Source organism: Anabrus simplex, chromosome 1 (genome assembly GCF_040414725.1).
Source record: "Anabrus simplex isolate iqAnaSimp1 chromosome 1, ASM4041472v1, whole genome shotgun sequence".
Taxonomy (NCBI): Eukaryota; Metazoa; Arthropoda; class Insecta; order Orthoptera; family Tettigoniidae; genus Anabrus; species Anabrus simplex.
In genome coordinates, this window is record NC_090265.1 from 1,067,396,408 (window position 1) to 1,067,413,778 (window position 17,371).

Below are 17,371 nucleotides of genomic sequence, written 5' to 3' on the forward strand. Positions count from 1 at the left end.
GGTCCCTTCTGTTCATGCCGCAAGCATAAGCAAAGAACCTCCATTTTTTCGTTACTGTTGATACTATGGCCATAATCATGGAATCCTCGTAGGCAAGGAACCTCCAGTTTTATGTGACGCTATCCCCCGGATGCAAGCTCACAGCTGCGCGACCCTAACCGCACGGCCAACTCGCCCGGTTTTTTTTATTGTATCACCGTTGTTAAAGTCTTAATTCGGCGTTAAACTACATGCAAAGGCAAAGAAGAATAAATGACTGGCAATTTTGAATTAAAGTTCAATAGGCGGCAAAAAATAAAAGACCGGGCGAGTTGGCTGTGCGCGTAGAGGCGCGCGGCTGTGAGCTTGCATCCGGGAGATAGTAGGTTCGAATCCCACTATCGGCAGCCCTGAAGATGGTTTTCCGTGGTTTCCCATTTTCACACCAGGCAAATGCTGGGGCTGTACCTTAATTAAGGCCACGGCCGCTTCCTTCCAACTCCTAGGCCTTTCCTATCCCATCGTCGCCATAAGACCTATCTGTGTCGGTGCGACGTAAAGCCCCTAGCAAAAAAAAAAGCAATGATTTAATTTGTGCACGGTGTCCCCTAATGGTATTGCCTAAAGAAGGATCTTACCATTTTTCTCCCAACGTTACTGATTCTAGTGTTCCCCTCCGTAGCGTAAGGGTTAGTGTTATTAGCTGCCGTCCTCGGGGGCCCGGGTTGGATTCACAGTACTGCCAGAAATTTAAGAATGGTAGGAGGGCTGGTTCTGTGGTGTAGTGGTTAGTGTGATTAGCTGCTAACCCCCGGAGACTCTGCCACGAAATTTGAAAAGTGGTACGAGGGCTGCAACGGGGTCCACTCAGCCTCGGGAGGTCAACTGAGTAGAGGAGGGTTCGATTCCCTCCTCAACCGTCCTCGAAGAGGTTTTCCGTGGTTTCCCACTTCTCCTCCAGGCAAATGCTGGGATGGTACCTAACTTAAGGCCACGGCCGCTTCCTTACCTCTTTCTTGTCTATCCCTTCCAATCTTACCATCCCCCACCAAGGCCCCTGTTCAGCATAGCAGGTGAGGCCACCTGGGCGAGGTACTGGTCATTCTCCCCAGTTGTATCCCCCGACCCAATGTCTCACGCTCCAGGACACTGTCCTTGAGGCGGTAAAGGTGGGATACCTCTCTGAGTCCGAGGGAAAAACCAACCCTGGAGGGTAAACAGATAAAAAAGAAGAAGAAGAAGAAAGTTTCCTGCGTGGATCAATGTGCCGGCCTTCTACTCCCACGGTCACAGGTTGAAACCGGTAGACCAGGTCACATATTTAAAATGAGGAATACAGTTCGTGTCCGCCTCTGTGGTGTAGTGGTTAGTGTGATTAGCTGCCACCCCCGGAGGCCCGGGTTCTATTCCCGGCTCTGCCACGAAATTTCAAAAGTGTTACGACGGCTGGCACGGGGTCTACTCAGCCTCGGGAAGTCAACTGAGTAGAGGTGGGTTCGATTCCCACCTCAGTCATCCTCGAAGTGGTTTTCCGTGGTTTCCCACTTCTCCTCCAGGCAAATGCCGGGATGATACCTAACTTAAGGCCACAGCCGCTTCCTTCTCTGTTTCTTGTCTATACCTTTCAATCTTCCCATCCCACCGCAAGACAGGTGAGGCCGCCTGGGCGAGCTACTGGTCATCCTCTCAGTTGTATCATCCGGCTCAGAGTCTGAAGCTCCAGGAGTCTGCCCTTGAGGCGGTAGAGGTGGGATCCCTCGCTGAGTCTGAGGGAAATATCGACCCTTGAGGGTAAACAGATAAAGAAGAAGAATAAAGTTCGTTTGACATTTCACGTTGACAAAGGCACATAGGCAGCCTAGATAGATTCAAATTAAAATATCTGCATACGGTAGTTCAGGCCACACAATTAATAATAATAATAATAATAATAATAATAATAATAATAATAATTTGTTTCATCCTGCATTGTCACTTCCTGAAGTGCTAGCCGATACATCTTCCAGTTATCTTTCAAATTGCATGTTGGCAGTATTTTCCGTAATTTGCAACACGTTTGCGAGGAACTATTGCCAATTTTCTGTTACATCGCGAAAGTTACTACTGGTTCATTTCGGTACGTACTAGGTTACCTTTACGATGACATCAGATCAGTAGAATTATCTCTTTCTTTTTCTTCTTTCTGGCTTTGTGTTCCGGTGTATTAAGAGCCGAGTGGATTTGGCCAATTTTGCTGCCGGATGCTTTTCGTGACGCCAGCTCTATGTGGAGAGATATACTAGAGGAATCAACCATACGCAGTTTAAATCCCCGGCCTGCCCGGCTCCTTGGCGTATGCCTATAGTTAATTCCTCTAGCTCGAGAGTTGGGTATTTTTAACGTCTTAATACCCGTTTACATCTACTTAGAACACACCACACTACAAATCACCTCAGAAACACACAATAATGAGTACTGAACAACCCTCCATATGGGATTGGCATCCGGAAGGACATCTGGCCGTAAGACTGGGACAAATGCACATTAAGTAGCGACCCCAGTAAACTGGGGGAAAGGGCAGGAATCGAACCCGGAGCCTTCTGAACGGAAGGTCAGCACGTTGGTCATTCAGCCAAGGAACCGAACGTCTTTTGAATAATGGCATGAGTGAACAATGTATTTAATAACCTTGTTGGTTTCGAATTACACCGTAAATTTCATGAATAATATTCTTAAATTAATCCCCGTCATTGCTACTTGCATTGAGAGTGTGTTCGTTGATTTGACAGCAAGGATGAGACTTCAAGACCTGAAGTTGGTGATATTTGCTTTTCGAGGATCAGTCTTACATGTGTTCAACAATAAAGAAGGATCAATTGTTGGTAAGGTAAAGGAAGAGCAAGAAATAAGGAAATAAATAAAGGATAATATATACACTCCAGCATCAAGCCGTTTCCGTTGAGAATAAAATTAACTTAAGATGTAATTCCTCGTGACAGTGTCGGAAGTGGAAATGAATTGTACTCAATACTCACGTAAGTAACATGTGGAGCATTTCCCCGAAGAGCCCATCGTGGTGGAGCGGGGTCTCTGCGGTCTCGCATACCGCCCTCAGCAGACAGGGTCGACCATCCAGCCCTCTCCTAAAACAGAGCAGCCGGAAAACTATAGCCGCTTTGGAGATTACAACATAGTGCAATGTATTTCATTCATTTATTCATCAACTGGTTATTGGTATAGGATCTACCAGGTGATTCAAAAGTTTGCGCAGGAAAAGAATTAGCCCAGTGAGGGGTCGTACTAATATAACTTTCAAATAGTGAAGTATAGAGCTGAAAATGAGCGGGTTAAAGACCAGCATGGTGAATCTTCATATCGGAGAAGAAGATGGCCGAGAAAACCTGCAGCTCAATGATGAAAGTATCGAGAGAGTGAGCCACTTCAAATACCTGGGATCAGTCTTGAAAGTTACTCGAAATGTAGAATTGGAACTCACTAGCAGAATACAGTCAGGCTGGAAAAACTGAAAGGAGACAACAGGGGTACTCTGTGATATAAATGTGCCAGCTAAGCTTAAAAGAGAAGTGTACAAGACACTGGTAAGGCCAGCAATGATGTATGGCATCAAAACCTTGTCTTTGAATACAGGACAAATCAAAAGTTACAGAAATAGCAGGGAAATTCAAGAGGCACGATTTCTATGGTTTGGCCAAATTACGAAAATAATTTAATAATAATGTTATTTGCTTTACGTCCCACTAACTACTTTTACGGTTTTCGGATATTACGAAAAGAAAAAAAGGATTGTGTGGGAATAAGGTCATAAACATGGAGAGTGAGGAAAAATGAACGAGAGGGAGATCCGGAAGAAGGCGAAGGGAACTGACAAGTACTGTATATGAAGACCTGAAGGAAAAGAACCTACGTGTGCAGTGGGCACTGGAGAGAAAAATAATGGAGGAAGCTCATCGAACACAGAGACCCTGTATGAAGACAGGAAAATATGGGGTAATAATAAGAAGAAGAGCAGAACAAAATAAAGCGTCAGAGAATGCAAGGAAACATTAATTTGATTAATTTGATTTATTTTTTCAAGATACTCTACATTCCTAAACAATTCAGAACTGTCAATCAATGAAGTGTTAGTCGTTTGTTCACACAGTGAAGTTAGACACTGAACACTGAACACTGAAAATTGTTTACCGTCATCTAACACCGAGCCCCCGATAAGTGTTCCAGCAGCTTTTGTAAATAATATATAATGTCTAAACTCACTGTGTGCATAAACGATTATCCATTGATTCTCAGGATGTAGAGCAGTTTGGAAAAACAACAAAAATAAATTTATCTTTGTATCGTTCATGACATTCCCAGGCTTGCTCTGATACGTGGCCTCTACTCGAGATTTGTATAAAGTATTTCGACCCGTCTATGGGCTTCTTCACTTTCTGCGCAATCTTTTGAATGATCCTGTATGTCTATTTCAAATAGTTAATACTGACATTAAGGATACTCATTTCTTATAAGCATACACAGTCCAAACGGTGCCACAATAGGAATCTAAAGAACAACGAACGACCTATACGACGGCTATGAAACCTTCAGTTTCATGTGACCGTTTATATCATAGCTACAAGACCTTTAGTTTTATTATTTCACCGTCCTCTAAACTACCACACTACCCTGGTAATGAAATAATTTATTACCTTAATATTAATTCCACGTCCGCTTCCTTCCCGATCCTGGCACTTTCCTATCCCATCGACGCCATACGACCTATCTGTGTCAGTGCGACGTAAAGCAAATTCAAAAAATTCTTCTCTTCAACTTGATATACTGTCTATATATATAGGGAGAGAGAGATGCGACAATATTCGTCGTGTGAAGTTAAGATTCTTTCTTATACATAACCACTTCATTTAGGATGTCCAACATTAAGATTACATAATTATTTACTTGAAGTAGTAAACATAACAACAAACCATAAGAAAATTAAATGATTTAGTAGTATTCATTTCAAAATTAGTAATAATAAGAATAATTATAACTCACTCTTTGTGAAATGTACAATATGACAATATAAATGACGACGTAATGCGTGGACGGTGTCACGTTGTTCTCTAGGGAAGAAATCTTACCATTTCTCTCCCATGATTATCGAGGATAATTATAATATAATATAATATAATATAATATAATATAATATAATATAATATAATATAATATAATATAATATAATATAATATAATATAATATAATATAATATAATATAATATAATATAATATAATCTATATATATAAAGTAGCTTGTCCTGACTGACTGACTGACTGACTGACTGACTGACTGACTGACTGACTGACTGACTGACTGACTGACTGACTGATTCATCATCGCCGAGCCAAAACTACTGGACATAAAGAAATGAAATTTTGGGGATATATTCATATTAAGATGTAGGTGCTCGCTAAGAGAGGGGTTTTTTTTTTTTTGGATATTCCGTCGCTAAGGGGGTGAAAAAGAGTGGTGAAATTTTAAAATGAGTGTGTCTATATCTCAAAACTCTAAAAGTTTACAGATGTGAAAATTGGTATTTAGAATCTTCTTTAAAAATAAGGAAACACGTATTTTTTTGTTTTCACAAAATCCCAATAGGAGGGGTGAAAAAGGGTGAAAAAGGGTGAAAAGGGTGAAAAAGAGGTTGAATGCCTTTAATAAGGATACCGGTACCTATATCTCAGAAACTGAAGATATTACAGACCTCAAAATTGGTACTTTTGATCTCTTTCAAAAATAAAGAAATACATATTTTTTGTTTTTGGAAAATCCAATTAATGCGAGGGTGAAAAGGGGAGTGAATTTTTAAAATGAGAGCATCTATATCTCAAAAGTTTTAAAGTTTAGAGATGTAAAAATTGGTATTTAGAATCTTCATTAATAATAAAGGAACACGTATTTTTTTGTTTTCGGAAAATCCCACTAAGAGGGGAGAAAAGGGGTGAAAAAGGGGTAGAATGCCTTTAAAGAGAATACTTATATCTTAGAAACTGAAGATATTACAGACCTGAAAATTGGTATCTGGGATCTCCTTTAAAAATAAAGAAACGCGTATTTTTTTGTTTTCGGAAAATCGCAATAGGAGGAGTGAAAAGGGGTGAAAAAGCGGTTGAATCCTTTAATGAGGCTACTTATATCTCAGAAACTGAAGATATTACAGATCTGAAAATTGGTGTTTGGGATCTCTTTTAAAAATAAAGAAACACGTATTTTTTGTTTTTGGAAAATCCAATTAATGGGGGGTGAAAAGGGGGTGATTTTTTAAAATGAGTGTATCTATATCTCAAAACTTTATAGTTTATAGACGTAAAAATTGGTATTTAGAATCTCATTTAAAAATAAAGAAACACGTATTCTTTTGTTTTCGGAAAAACCCAATAGGAAGGGTTAAAAAGGGTCAGTAATGGGTTGAATGCCTTTAATGAGCTACTTATATTTCAGAACCTGAAGATATTACAGACCTGAAAATTTGTATTTGGGATCTACTTTAAAAGTAAAGAAACACGTATTTTTTCGTTTTTGGAAAATCCAAATATTGGGGGGTGAAAAGGGGGGTGAATTTTTAAAATGAGTGTGTCTACATCTTAAAACTTTAAAATTTACAGATGTAAAATTGGTACTTAGATTCTCCTCTAAAAATAAAGGAACACGTCTTTGTTTGTTTCCTTAAATCCCAATAGGAGGGGTTTAAAAGGGTGAAAAATGGGTTGAATGCCTTTAATAAGAATACATATATCTCAGAAACGAAAGATATTACAGAACTGAAAATTTGTATATGGGATCTCCTTTAAAAATAAACACGTATTTTTTAGTTTTTGGAAAATCCAATTAATGGCGGTTAAACAGGAGTGACAAAATGGGGTGAATTTTTTGAAAGACTATATCTACAGAATATCTTGGAAACGTAAAATAGTGCAGACGTAGAAAGTGGGTGTTTGGAATCTCCTATAAATGTAAAGAAACATAGGTGATTTCTTTTGGGAAAAAGGGGAACTCAAAAGGGGTGAAATTTTAAAATGAGAATTTTTACAGTATATCTCAAAAAACTTAACATGTTACAGAAGTGAAAAATGGTATTTTTTATCTCTATTAAACATAAAGAAACGTGTATTTTTAGTTTTCGAAAATAACACTTGGGTGGAGCGGGGGGGGGTAAAAGTGACTGAAAATGGTGTTGAATTATTTTAATTAGGCTACTGATATCTCAAATATGAAGATGTTACAGACGTGAAATTTGATAATTGGAATCTGCTTTAAAAGTAAAGAAACACGTATTCTCGGAAAATCCAATGAAGGGGGGGGGTGAAAGAATTGAAAAATTAATTGACTTAATTGTATGAGAATACATCTAATAAAAACTAAAGTTGTTACAGACGTGATAATTCGTATTTGGATCTCCTTTAAAAACACAGAAAAACGCGTTTGGCGGGGGGAACCATCTTGGAGGGCGGGAGTGTAAAGGAGTTGAATTCCTTTAATGAGGACACATAAATCAAAAACTGAAGAATTTTGAGTCGTGATAATTGGTATTTAGAAGATCCTTTACTATTAAAGAAACAAGTATTTTTTTTGCGGGAAAATTCACTTGGGGAGGGGGGGAGTAGTGTGAAATGAAGTGAAAAAAGTAAATTATTTTTATGGGGATACTTATATCTCAAAGCTGAAGGTAATAGACGTGAACATTGGTGTTTGTAATCTCCCTTAAACATAAAGAAACAAGCCTTCTTTTAATTTTTCGTGGTGGGGGGGGGGGGAGGTGGCGGTAAATAAACTTAACGGCGGTGGGGTGTAGAAGGAGGTGAGACCAATTGATTTTACTGTTATTAATGTACTTATAAGGATCCTCCGTTGCTCAGACGCAAGCGTGCCGGCCTCTCACAGCTGGGTTCCGTGGTTCAAATCCCGTTCGCTCCATGTGTCATTCGTGCTGGACAAAACGGAGGCGGGACAGGTTTTTCTCCGGAGACTCCGGTTTTCCCTGTCATCAGCCATTCCAGCAACACATAATAATAATAATAATAATAATAATAATAATAATAATAATAATAATAATAATAATAATGTTCCGGACCGTCGTCAAATGTGCGGACCGCGCTGGAAACGACTCCTGGACGGGTAATGACTAAGAATGCAGCCTGGCCGCGGGTTCAGAGCCGCCAAGGCACCCAATATGACACCACGCTGGATCTCCTGAAGGATTTTATCCATATTGAAAATGATTATAGGAAAAGATGGCATAGATTTACGGACCCATCTGACCGGGAGGAATACCTGAGCCTAACCCGGGAAGTACGAAATCGATTGCTGAAAAGGAAGATTGAAAAATGGGAGGAAACGTGCCGTAAAATAATAGAAAACGAGTCAGATCGGGAATTTTGGTGGATTCTCGCAGAAAACGAGTCAGATCGCGAATTTCGGAGGATTATATATCTAAAACAATAAGCATTCAATTATAAATTTCAGTATAATACCGTAGCGAAGCACGGGTATCTTGCTAGTATAATATACATTCAAAACTTGAACAACTGCTGGAAGACTCCCTAGGTACATTAAATATAATATTTATTATTAATAATTATATAATTAAATATTATAATAACAGTAATAATAAACATAAAATGTGTAGCATAAACCACTGTAACTAGCAAATATTTGTTAATATGTTCATTCACACATCACATATATCACACACCGCACTGTATTTATCATAACGTATTATTATTATTATTATTATTATTATTATTATTATTATTATTATTATTATTATTATTATTATTATTATTATTATTATTATTATTATTATTATTATTATTATTAATGCATTAATGTAGGAGTATTTCAAGCTGGAGGGTCTCCATATTAGATACGAGAAGTTAATTTTTGACAGGCTGTTGGAAACTCAGAGCTTTTTCCAGGTTTGGGAAAACATTCGGGGAAAGTTTTGATGAATCAAACGGAGAATCCAAGTCTGGGACATTGATATCCTGAAGTCAGCCCCGTAGTTAGCAACGGACCCAAAAGTGATAGTTTTGGGTGTGGTCGGGAAACAGCCACGTTGGTACCTTAGCGCGAAAAACCTCTCGCTCATAATTGGACAGATACGTCGAACGAGCTTGGACATATCGAGACAGAGTGGGGGATGGGGAAGTCTATATATGTATTTAGAGGCTGCGGTCAAGCGAATAATTTACTTCTGAACAATTTACGAATACTTATACAACTCTTGTGCTAGTGTACTGATCTAGTATATATACTTGGTCTTCTACTGTATAGCCAACGGCCGTAGCCGTGTTGAAACACCGGATCCCGTGAGATCTCCGAAGTTAAGCAACATTGGGCGTGGCCAGGAGTTGGATGGGTTGCGACGCGCTGTTGGTGGGGGGTAAGGGAATGGAGGAGCAGAAAGGAACTAGCCACCCTACCGCATGTAAACTCCGGCTCAGGAACACCTCTGCGGAGGTTCGGACCTGCCTTCGGGCAGAATAACCCTTACCTACCTTACCTACTGTATATCTCATGGCAAACTTCAATCATCTATGGACTGGTTTCATGGCATACAATATACCAAGTGTGTCTAAAATTAGTGTTAGTGTCAGTGCGCAAAGAAGCACAGTATCAAAGTGGTATACCATGTGGTGATGGTGAGAGCCGGCAATATATGCATTGTAACTATTGTCATCGGGCTCACCACAAATGGTAGTGCAGTCCTCGCTATCTTTTTCCACTGCTTCTGTTCTACGGTTATTTAATGTACATAGGGAGTCTTCCAGCAGTTGTTCATGTTTTGAATGTATATTGTACATTATGGTATGTATGTTATGTAGATTATGGTTTTCAGTATCTGTCGGATTGAATGTTTGCTCCAGAAACCTTCACCCAGTGTCAAAACAGACGAGAATGCAACTGAAAATATTTTGGACAAATCGAAAAAAAAACTAATTTTGGGACAAATATTCAAAAATTACAGCCAATGAAGACTAGGAACTATATTATGGCAATTTAAAGAAAACTGAATTCGTTCTTTAATTCATTAACCTTTCTATGCTTCTCAATATATCAGAGAAGGTACCGTCGCTAACGTGCCAAAACCGCGAATGTGATAATGACTGGTCACGCCTCCCAGCCACAGATTGATATGTAGTCCATCAGAACAGTTTTCGTTGAGTTCATTTTCCTGTGCGGTGTATAAAGAAAAATGAACCTTACTGTACCGTACTAATATATAATTTCGTGTGACTATTTCTAGCCGAGTGCAGCCCTTGTAATGCAGACCCTCCGATGAGGGTGGGCGGCATCTGCCATTTGTAGGTAACTGCGTGTTATTGTGGTGGAGGATAGTGTTATGTGTGGTGTGTGAGTTGCAGGGATGTTGGGGACAGCACAAACACCCAGCCCCCGGGCCATTGGAATTAACCAATGAAGGTTAAAATCCCCGACCCGGCCGGGAATCGAACCCGGGACCCTCTGAACCGAAGGCCAGTACGCTGACCATTCAGCCAACGAGTCGGACACTGTACCGTACTGCAGGAATGCATGTTTGCTTGACATATTTGTCCACTTCTAGAGTATGATGTATTTAAGGTTCATTTATCTTTACACTTCACCACAGGAAAATGAACTCAACGAAAATTGTTCTGATGGATTGCATACCAATTTGTGGCTGGGAGCCCATGACCAGTCTTACACGAAATAATGGATAGGAAGAGCAGCGAGGACATGCTACATTAAGACGTCGCAGGAGTCGTGATCAGGCTACAGTCGAGTTCTCCGCATCATGAATCCGTAATTAAATGGTTTGAAAAAGCATACAAAAATCAACGTTACCACATAAGATAACAATTATCCCCACGCTGAGACCAAGTAAATATAATATTCTGCAATAATCTTTGATGACTGCCAGAAAATCTAAAATGTACTGTATTTAGTGCAACAGTGGGTAGTGAAAATAAGCCCCTAACGTAGAACAGCTACTAACAGACTAACCGCAGAATAATTGTGGCCACATTTGACTCCTTTCTCAGAAACACTGGAAAATGTTCACTACATGTAGATGAAAACGGGTACTTTGTGACTTACAGCACAGCAACGTCAACTTCGGATTATGGCAATAATATTATTAAATGTAATAATAATAATAATAATGATAATAACATTGATAAAGCAAATTGAGTTATCAGTTGTTCGGAGTCTCCTGATACCTCAAATTTTACGAGGAAACAGACTCACAAGGACGTGAACTTGAACGTGAATGTGAACGCCAAAAAATTGGCCGGGATTAGAACCGTGGATGCCTGATTCGGAGCCAGGGATTATGCCACTCAGAAGACAAGTATACCCCATGGTTAACTGATTACTTTTTTGTAAGTGCGGCAGTATTACCATCTGATGGAGGTGAGTGGCAGCAGAAGAAACAGAGTACACCTCACTGCAAGTCAAGCTACTGTTCGATTAGAAGTCTTCATATCATCTTCAAGAATTCAATGTAGGATCCAAACTACTATAAACAATAGTCAGTCAGTTTAATGCTATTATTGAAAACTTTTAAGAGCTTAGGGCACTGCAAGCCATCACGTTTCGTTACCATGACGACTGAGCAACATGTCAACCTCAGAAATGCTCGCCGTAGGTGAAATTGACAACGAAAATTTAAATTAGTGAATATCACCATTATTATAGTTTCAGGTGTAAAATATTGGTAGTTGTACATATCTTTTTTAATTCCTGTTATGTTCCCTATTTAGGTGGAACTGATATTTGTATCAATTTGTGAGTTTGTGGAAAACCTAATATATCCTAAATATTTTCGTTACAATTCCTCATAGCATAAAGCACATGATAGCTATGACGGAAAATCCGGGATATTTTGACTTGACATTAAAACCTGAAACCCAGACAGATAGATAGACAGCTGTGACAGAAATTGAAAGATTGCATTTATTTCTTATTATGGACATAAATACATAAAAACCACTTTTTCTTTAAATTCTGATCAAAGTAGACACCATTCCGTCGTTTTATTTATTTAGATGTTTGGAAAATTAACTCAGTAGTGCTGAAGTTGTACAAACCTGAGATAAAATGGATAATGTATATCAAATAAGTTTGCTTAGTGCAATAGATCTCCCTTCATTAAAGAGCACAATATATGCTAGATCGTTTTGTTTTTCGTGCCTTAAGATATTGGCAGATCAGTCCAACCTCCGTAAGAGAAACGTACCTGTCCATAGCAGTCTGCATGGAGCGGTAGGTGGCGGCCCTGTCTACCAAATGGTGCAAGGCTCGACCTCGCACCACCTCGGGGAAGTACTGAGTCACCTCACTGATGTTGGTCAGTTGGGAGTATTGGAACTGGAAGTTGAGAGACATGGAGAGCGTCTTGTTGGGGATCTTGATGGGGATACCTACCCCGACAACTAGCTGTGAACAGTAGACATTAACAGTAGACAGTAAGACAACGTAGTTGTATCAATTGCTTCAGGTACGGGGCAGAGTGTTGTACCTTGGAACAGTTTTGACATTTCATTTTTATTTCTTTCTTTTTTGTTGGTATTTCTTGAATCCTACTTATTATTCCTCATTAATATAGGTCTTTCCACCTATTTTAATGCAGTTTGCTCTGTGCTCAGTGTCAGAGTTAACTATTTAAAAAACATTTTGTTGAACTCTGCAACATGTTCCAAGGTACAAATGAATAAGATGAGACGTGTTTCAGAGAAGTACTCTAGGCTTTCAGTTCAAACTCTTGACGTGTCGGCTAGTTCTCTGCGTTACTTGTGCAGCGGGACGATCTACTCTTAGTTTAAAATCTCGAGCAACGGAATGAAGATAAACGTACACTTTGGTACTGTAGAGTACGAATATATTTTCAAAATATGTACACCCCCGCCCGCTCTTGTTCCACATCAAATCCATATCTTCGAATTTTCCCTCACACTAACAGGATATCCACAAACTCCTCGTTACTATAACGTTCCTCCTCCATAAAATAACAAGTAGCTTGATGATATTTGATGATCATGGTCGTAACGTGACCAAATGCCCTCTCCTCAGCACAGTGTTTAACCCACATATCGTCGTTGCCGGGACAAAACCTCCCATGAGATAATATTTTTCGAGATATACTGACCCGCAGCACATACATTATGAAGAGCGAGAATGCCTTGACTACATTCACACAATATTGCACCTTAGATGACAGGACCTTACCGGCCAATGTTCTAAGTTAAAATATTTCACATAAGAGGTTTTGTCCCGGCAGCGACGACATACTGAGTCGTGCAACGTTCGCCTTAAGGTAGAGTAGACTGTCCCGCTTAACAGGTGAAGCAGAGAGGCCGTCACATCGGGTGTTTGGACCGAAAATCTACTTCTCGAACACCTGTTACTTTGATGATGATGATGATCATAATCATCATCATCATCATCATCATTGTTTAAAGAGGTCTCACAGCTAAGTCATCGGCCCACCTGTTATTTTAGCCACCCAACCTACTGAATTGTATGTATGTATCTGAAGCACATGGTGCATGAAAAAGTGAGCATCTGAACGTAAAATATGTTAGTCCTAACGAGGGAGGTCAAGCTGCGATTGCGACTGTAGTTTATTTGAAGGCATAAAGTTGTAGATTGCAAATAGACAGCCGGGCTGAGTGGCTCAGACGGTTAAGTCCCTGGCCTTATGACCCCAATTTGGCAGGTTGGAACCTGGCTCAGTCCCGTGGTATTTGACGATGCTCATATGCGTCTGCCTCGTGTCGGTAGATTTACTGGCACGTAAGAAAACTCCTGTGGGACTAAATTCCGTTACCTCGCCATCTCCTAAAATCGTAAAAGTAGTTAGTGTGATGTAAAACGAATAACATTATTACAAATAGATATGATAATAAGCTATTGGGCATAACTTAATGAGACATATATGGGGCACCAAAAAGCAAGGTGAAATCTGGGTACACAGATCAAGGCAGGAACTATATGCGAGTATAGAACCAATCTCGAGTGTGATAAGAAAGAGAAGGTTAGGATTTGTTAGACATCTCATGAGGATTGATGACAGTAGGCTGACGAAGAAGATATGGAATGCAACCTGCTTAACTGAAAATAAGTGGATGAAGGAAGTCAGAGAAGATTGGGAGACTATTGGCATAAAGGAAAAATATCAACTGATGACAGTACAGGATAGGTCCAAATACAAAAAGCTCGTGGAAGGTCACAGATGGACAGACACCAGGATCCAGATTCAGATCACGGAAGCCGAGAGAAAGAGGAGGAGTGAGAGAATGAAGAGGTATTGGGAAGAACGAAGACGTACCGAACAAGTCACTCGTGATCCTCATGGGTCGTAACGAACCTAATAAAAAATAAGCTTTTGGGCTGTTGCCATGTCAGGAAAACAGGTAAAGTAAGGTAAGGGTTATTCTGCCCGAAGGTAGGTCCGAACCTCCGCAGAGGTGTTCTTGAGCCGGAATTTACGTGCGGTAGGGTGGCCAGTTCCTTTCCGCTCCTCCATTCCCTTACCCCCAACCAACAGCGCGTGGCAACCCATCCAGCTCCTGACCACGTCCAATGTTGCTTAACTTCGGAGATCTCACGGGATCCGGCGTTTCAACACGGCTACGGCCGTTGGCTCACGAAAACAAGGCAAAATTATGTATGTTTTGCAGAGAACTGTGCTTGCGTCCTCAGAAGAAAATCTTGTCTGTTCACGAGGACGGCATCTCTAATAATGGTTTGAATTTAAGAATGTTTTACCGTTGGTCTTGTGTAAATGGTAGTCTCGTTCATCACCAGACATCTCCCTGTGCGCTTGCCTTCCCAGTGTGAGGTGACAACACCATCTTGATGTTTCTAGTTCCATTGCATGTGCGTTGCACGCTCATCAGACGAATCAGAGACGAATGTAGTAGAAGAAATAAATAAAAATTAAAATAAAGCGAGTCATAGAGAGAAGCCTTACGGCCAGAGTGGAATCAGGTGTTGGTTGGGTAAATGTGAAATCATAATGGAAGAAGAATTCACTATTGCGATCTACGAATACGGGCCAGATCCTGCACGCAAGTATATATGTTTGTATAGTACAAAATAATTAACGATAGCACAAGTGTGCATATTCCAGATCCACACGCCAATCCCATACACATAAACCATAACTTAATGATCATAAATTGTAGTCACAAGTTTCACTAATTCCCGTAAGGTGACCAAGAACTATATAGTTATGTGTATTTCGGAAGACTCCGTGTGACACAGTAAGCATGACGAAGTCACCGCTGTCACTCAAATTTTCCACGCCACGTGCCACAATCATTTTGAATCTGGCAACTCCTCCCGTCTTAATATGATCACAATTCTAGACCGTGTAAACAGGGACGGCCTGCAAACCTTGTGCCTATCGAGCAACAGATCCCTGCATTAACACTAACCAGGCAGGTACTGTAGTCTGAAGTCTTTTTTTTTTTTTTTTGCTAGGGGCTTTACGTCGCACCGACACAGATAGGTCTTATGGTGGCGATGGGATAGGGAAGGCCTAGGAGTGGGAAGGAAGCGGCCCTGGCCTTAATTTTTTTTTGCTAGGGGCTTTACGTCGCACCGACACAGATAGGTCTTATGGTGACGATGGGATAGGGAAGGCCTAGGAGTGGGAAGGAAGCGGCCCTGGCCTTAATTTTTTTTTGCTAGGGGCTTTACGTCGCACCGACACAGATAGGTCTTATGGCGACGATGGGATAGGAAAGGCCTAGGAGTTGGAAGGAAGCGGCCGTGGCCTTAATTAAGGTACAGCCCCAGCATTTGCCTGGTGTGAAAATGGGAAACCACGGAAAACCATTTTCAGGGCTGCCGACAGTAGGATTCAAGCCCACTATCTCCCGGATGCAAGCTCACAGCTGCGCGCTCCTAATCGCACGGCCAACTCACCCGGCCAGAAGTAAGTTTTCACACCACTCTCATCCATCCTAGAACCTGTATTGTACTGATTTTCTACTTCAATACCAGATGAATGATAGACGCCCGTATATAGACCACAGCCCAAATTAACTTCAAATATACGCCAGTACAGACACCACAAAGTTAATGAGTTGGACTTCACTCGCTATAGACCTTGACGCCCGTAAATTGAAGGAACGACAGGACTATCTCTTCAGGTTAGTTACATTGAGTTGCATAGTTTGACGATTCTCTAAAAAGCCCTCGCGGTATCTTCAAATATAAGTCCTCCATTTCAGGGCGCGAAAAGCTTTTTTACTCACGGATGTTCGGAGCTATTACTAAAATAATGAAAATGCTGTTCCTATGTATAACAAACCACGACAAGGGTACTAAAGAAGTTACGTGTATTTTGTCTGGGTAACTGTAACTCCATCTGCAGAGGAGTGAAAACTTCAGTTCCAACGGCAAATAAAGATTGTGTACCATAAGGCTAGAGATTTATTCCTAGAATATTTAAAAATGAAGATTTGTATTGTAATTAAGGCAGCCATTTTCTATAAGGCAACCTTGGTAATAAACGTATTCATTCCCAAATTAGAGCTGTAATTCCTTCACAGGAGATACCCTCCTGACATTATTCTCACCATCAATCCCACTTTGCGTCCACTGAGCTTTCCTGACACTAAAACAAAGACAAAACAAAAGCATGAAGGAATAACCTCGTTTGAAAAGTCACGATTTACAGCTGAATTTTCGTCATTGTACTCATATCTGCCAAATACTTGTACTCGCAAGTACTGTCTAAGCTGAACAATCTGAGAGATGTAAATGTCATTACCACAGACAATTCAGTAGGGAACAGAAGGGTATGCATCATGGATAGGAGAATATCGGAATAGAAAAGAGTAAGAAACAGGCAACACACTTCCACACATACACCATCTGTTGTCGTAACTAAGCCCTTACCTTGAAGGTACCACCATTAGGGTAAACCAAAGACCTGGGATATCTGTTCCCTGACACCAACAGGAAGAAAAGCGCAAGTCCAAACAGCAAAACTATCCTGAAACAAAGAACAAAAAGTTTTAGTTAAAAGTGAAAATATACGCACTGTGCATACATTGTTAAGCCTGAAGACCTCCATAATCCTTTATTTGCAACCAATTTCTGGTATCATTCATTAATACGCTTCTCACTTTGAAATCATTAATCACCTAAATTGGCCACAGCCTCCTAGGTCTCTCTCTAGTTCTCTTACTCTCCATGACGTGTTAATTAATCTCCTAGGTAACCTAAATTCCCATTTCCCGCTCTTATAACCCCTCCTACCCAACTGAAGCTGTTTCCTAAGCCCAAATTTATTCGACGTATTCATTCCCAAATTAAAGCTGTAATTCATTCACAGGAGATACCCTCCTGAAGTTATTCTCACTT

The 17,371-nt window shown here is 40.3% G+C and overlaps 1 protein-coding gene across 1 annotated transcript in view; it reads right to left on the bottom strand.

Moving 5' to 3' along the window:
- The window catches only part of LOC136858030 (uncharacterized), a 59,535-nt gene that overhangs the window by 5,697 nt on the left and 36,467 nt on the right, over positions 1-17,371 (bottom strand). The window contains exons 3-5 of the mRNA XM_067137241.2: positions 16,904-17,000; positions 12,231-12,430; positions 2,994-3,101 (exon numbers count right to left, since the gene is read on the bottom strand). Of these exons, the coding sequence (XP_066993342.2) occupies positions 2,994-3,101; positions 12,231-12,430; positions 16,904-17,000 (405 nt within the window). The remainder of the gene's footprint in view (positions 1-2,993; positions 3,102-12,230; positions 12,431-16,903; positions 17,001-17,371) is intronic.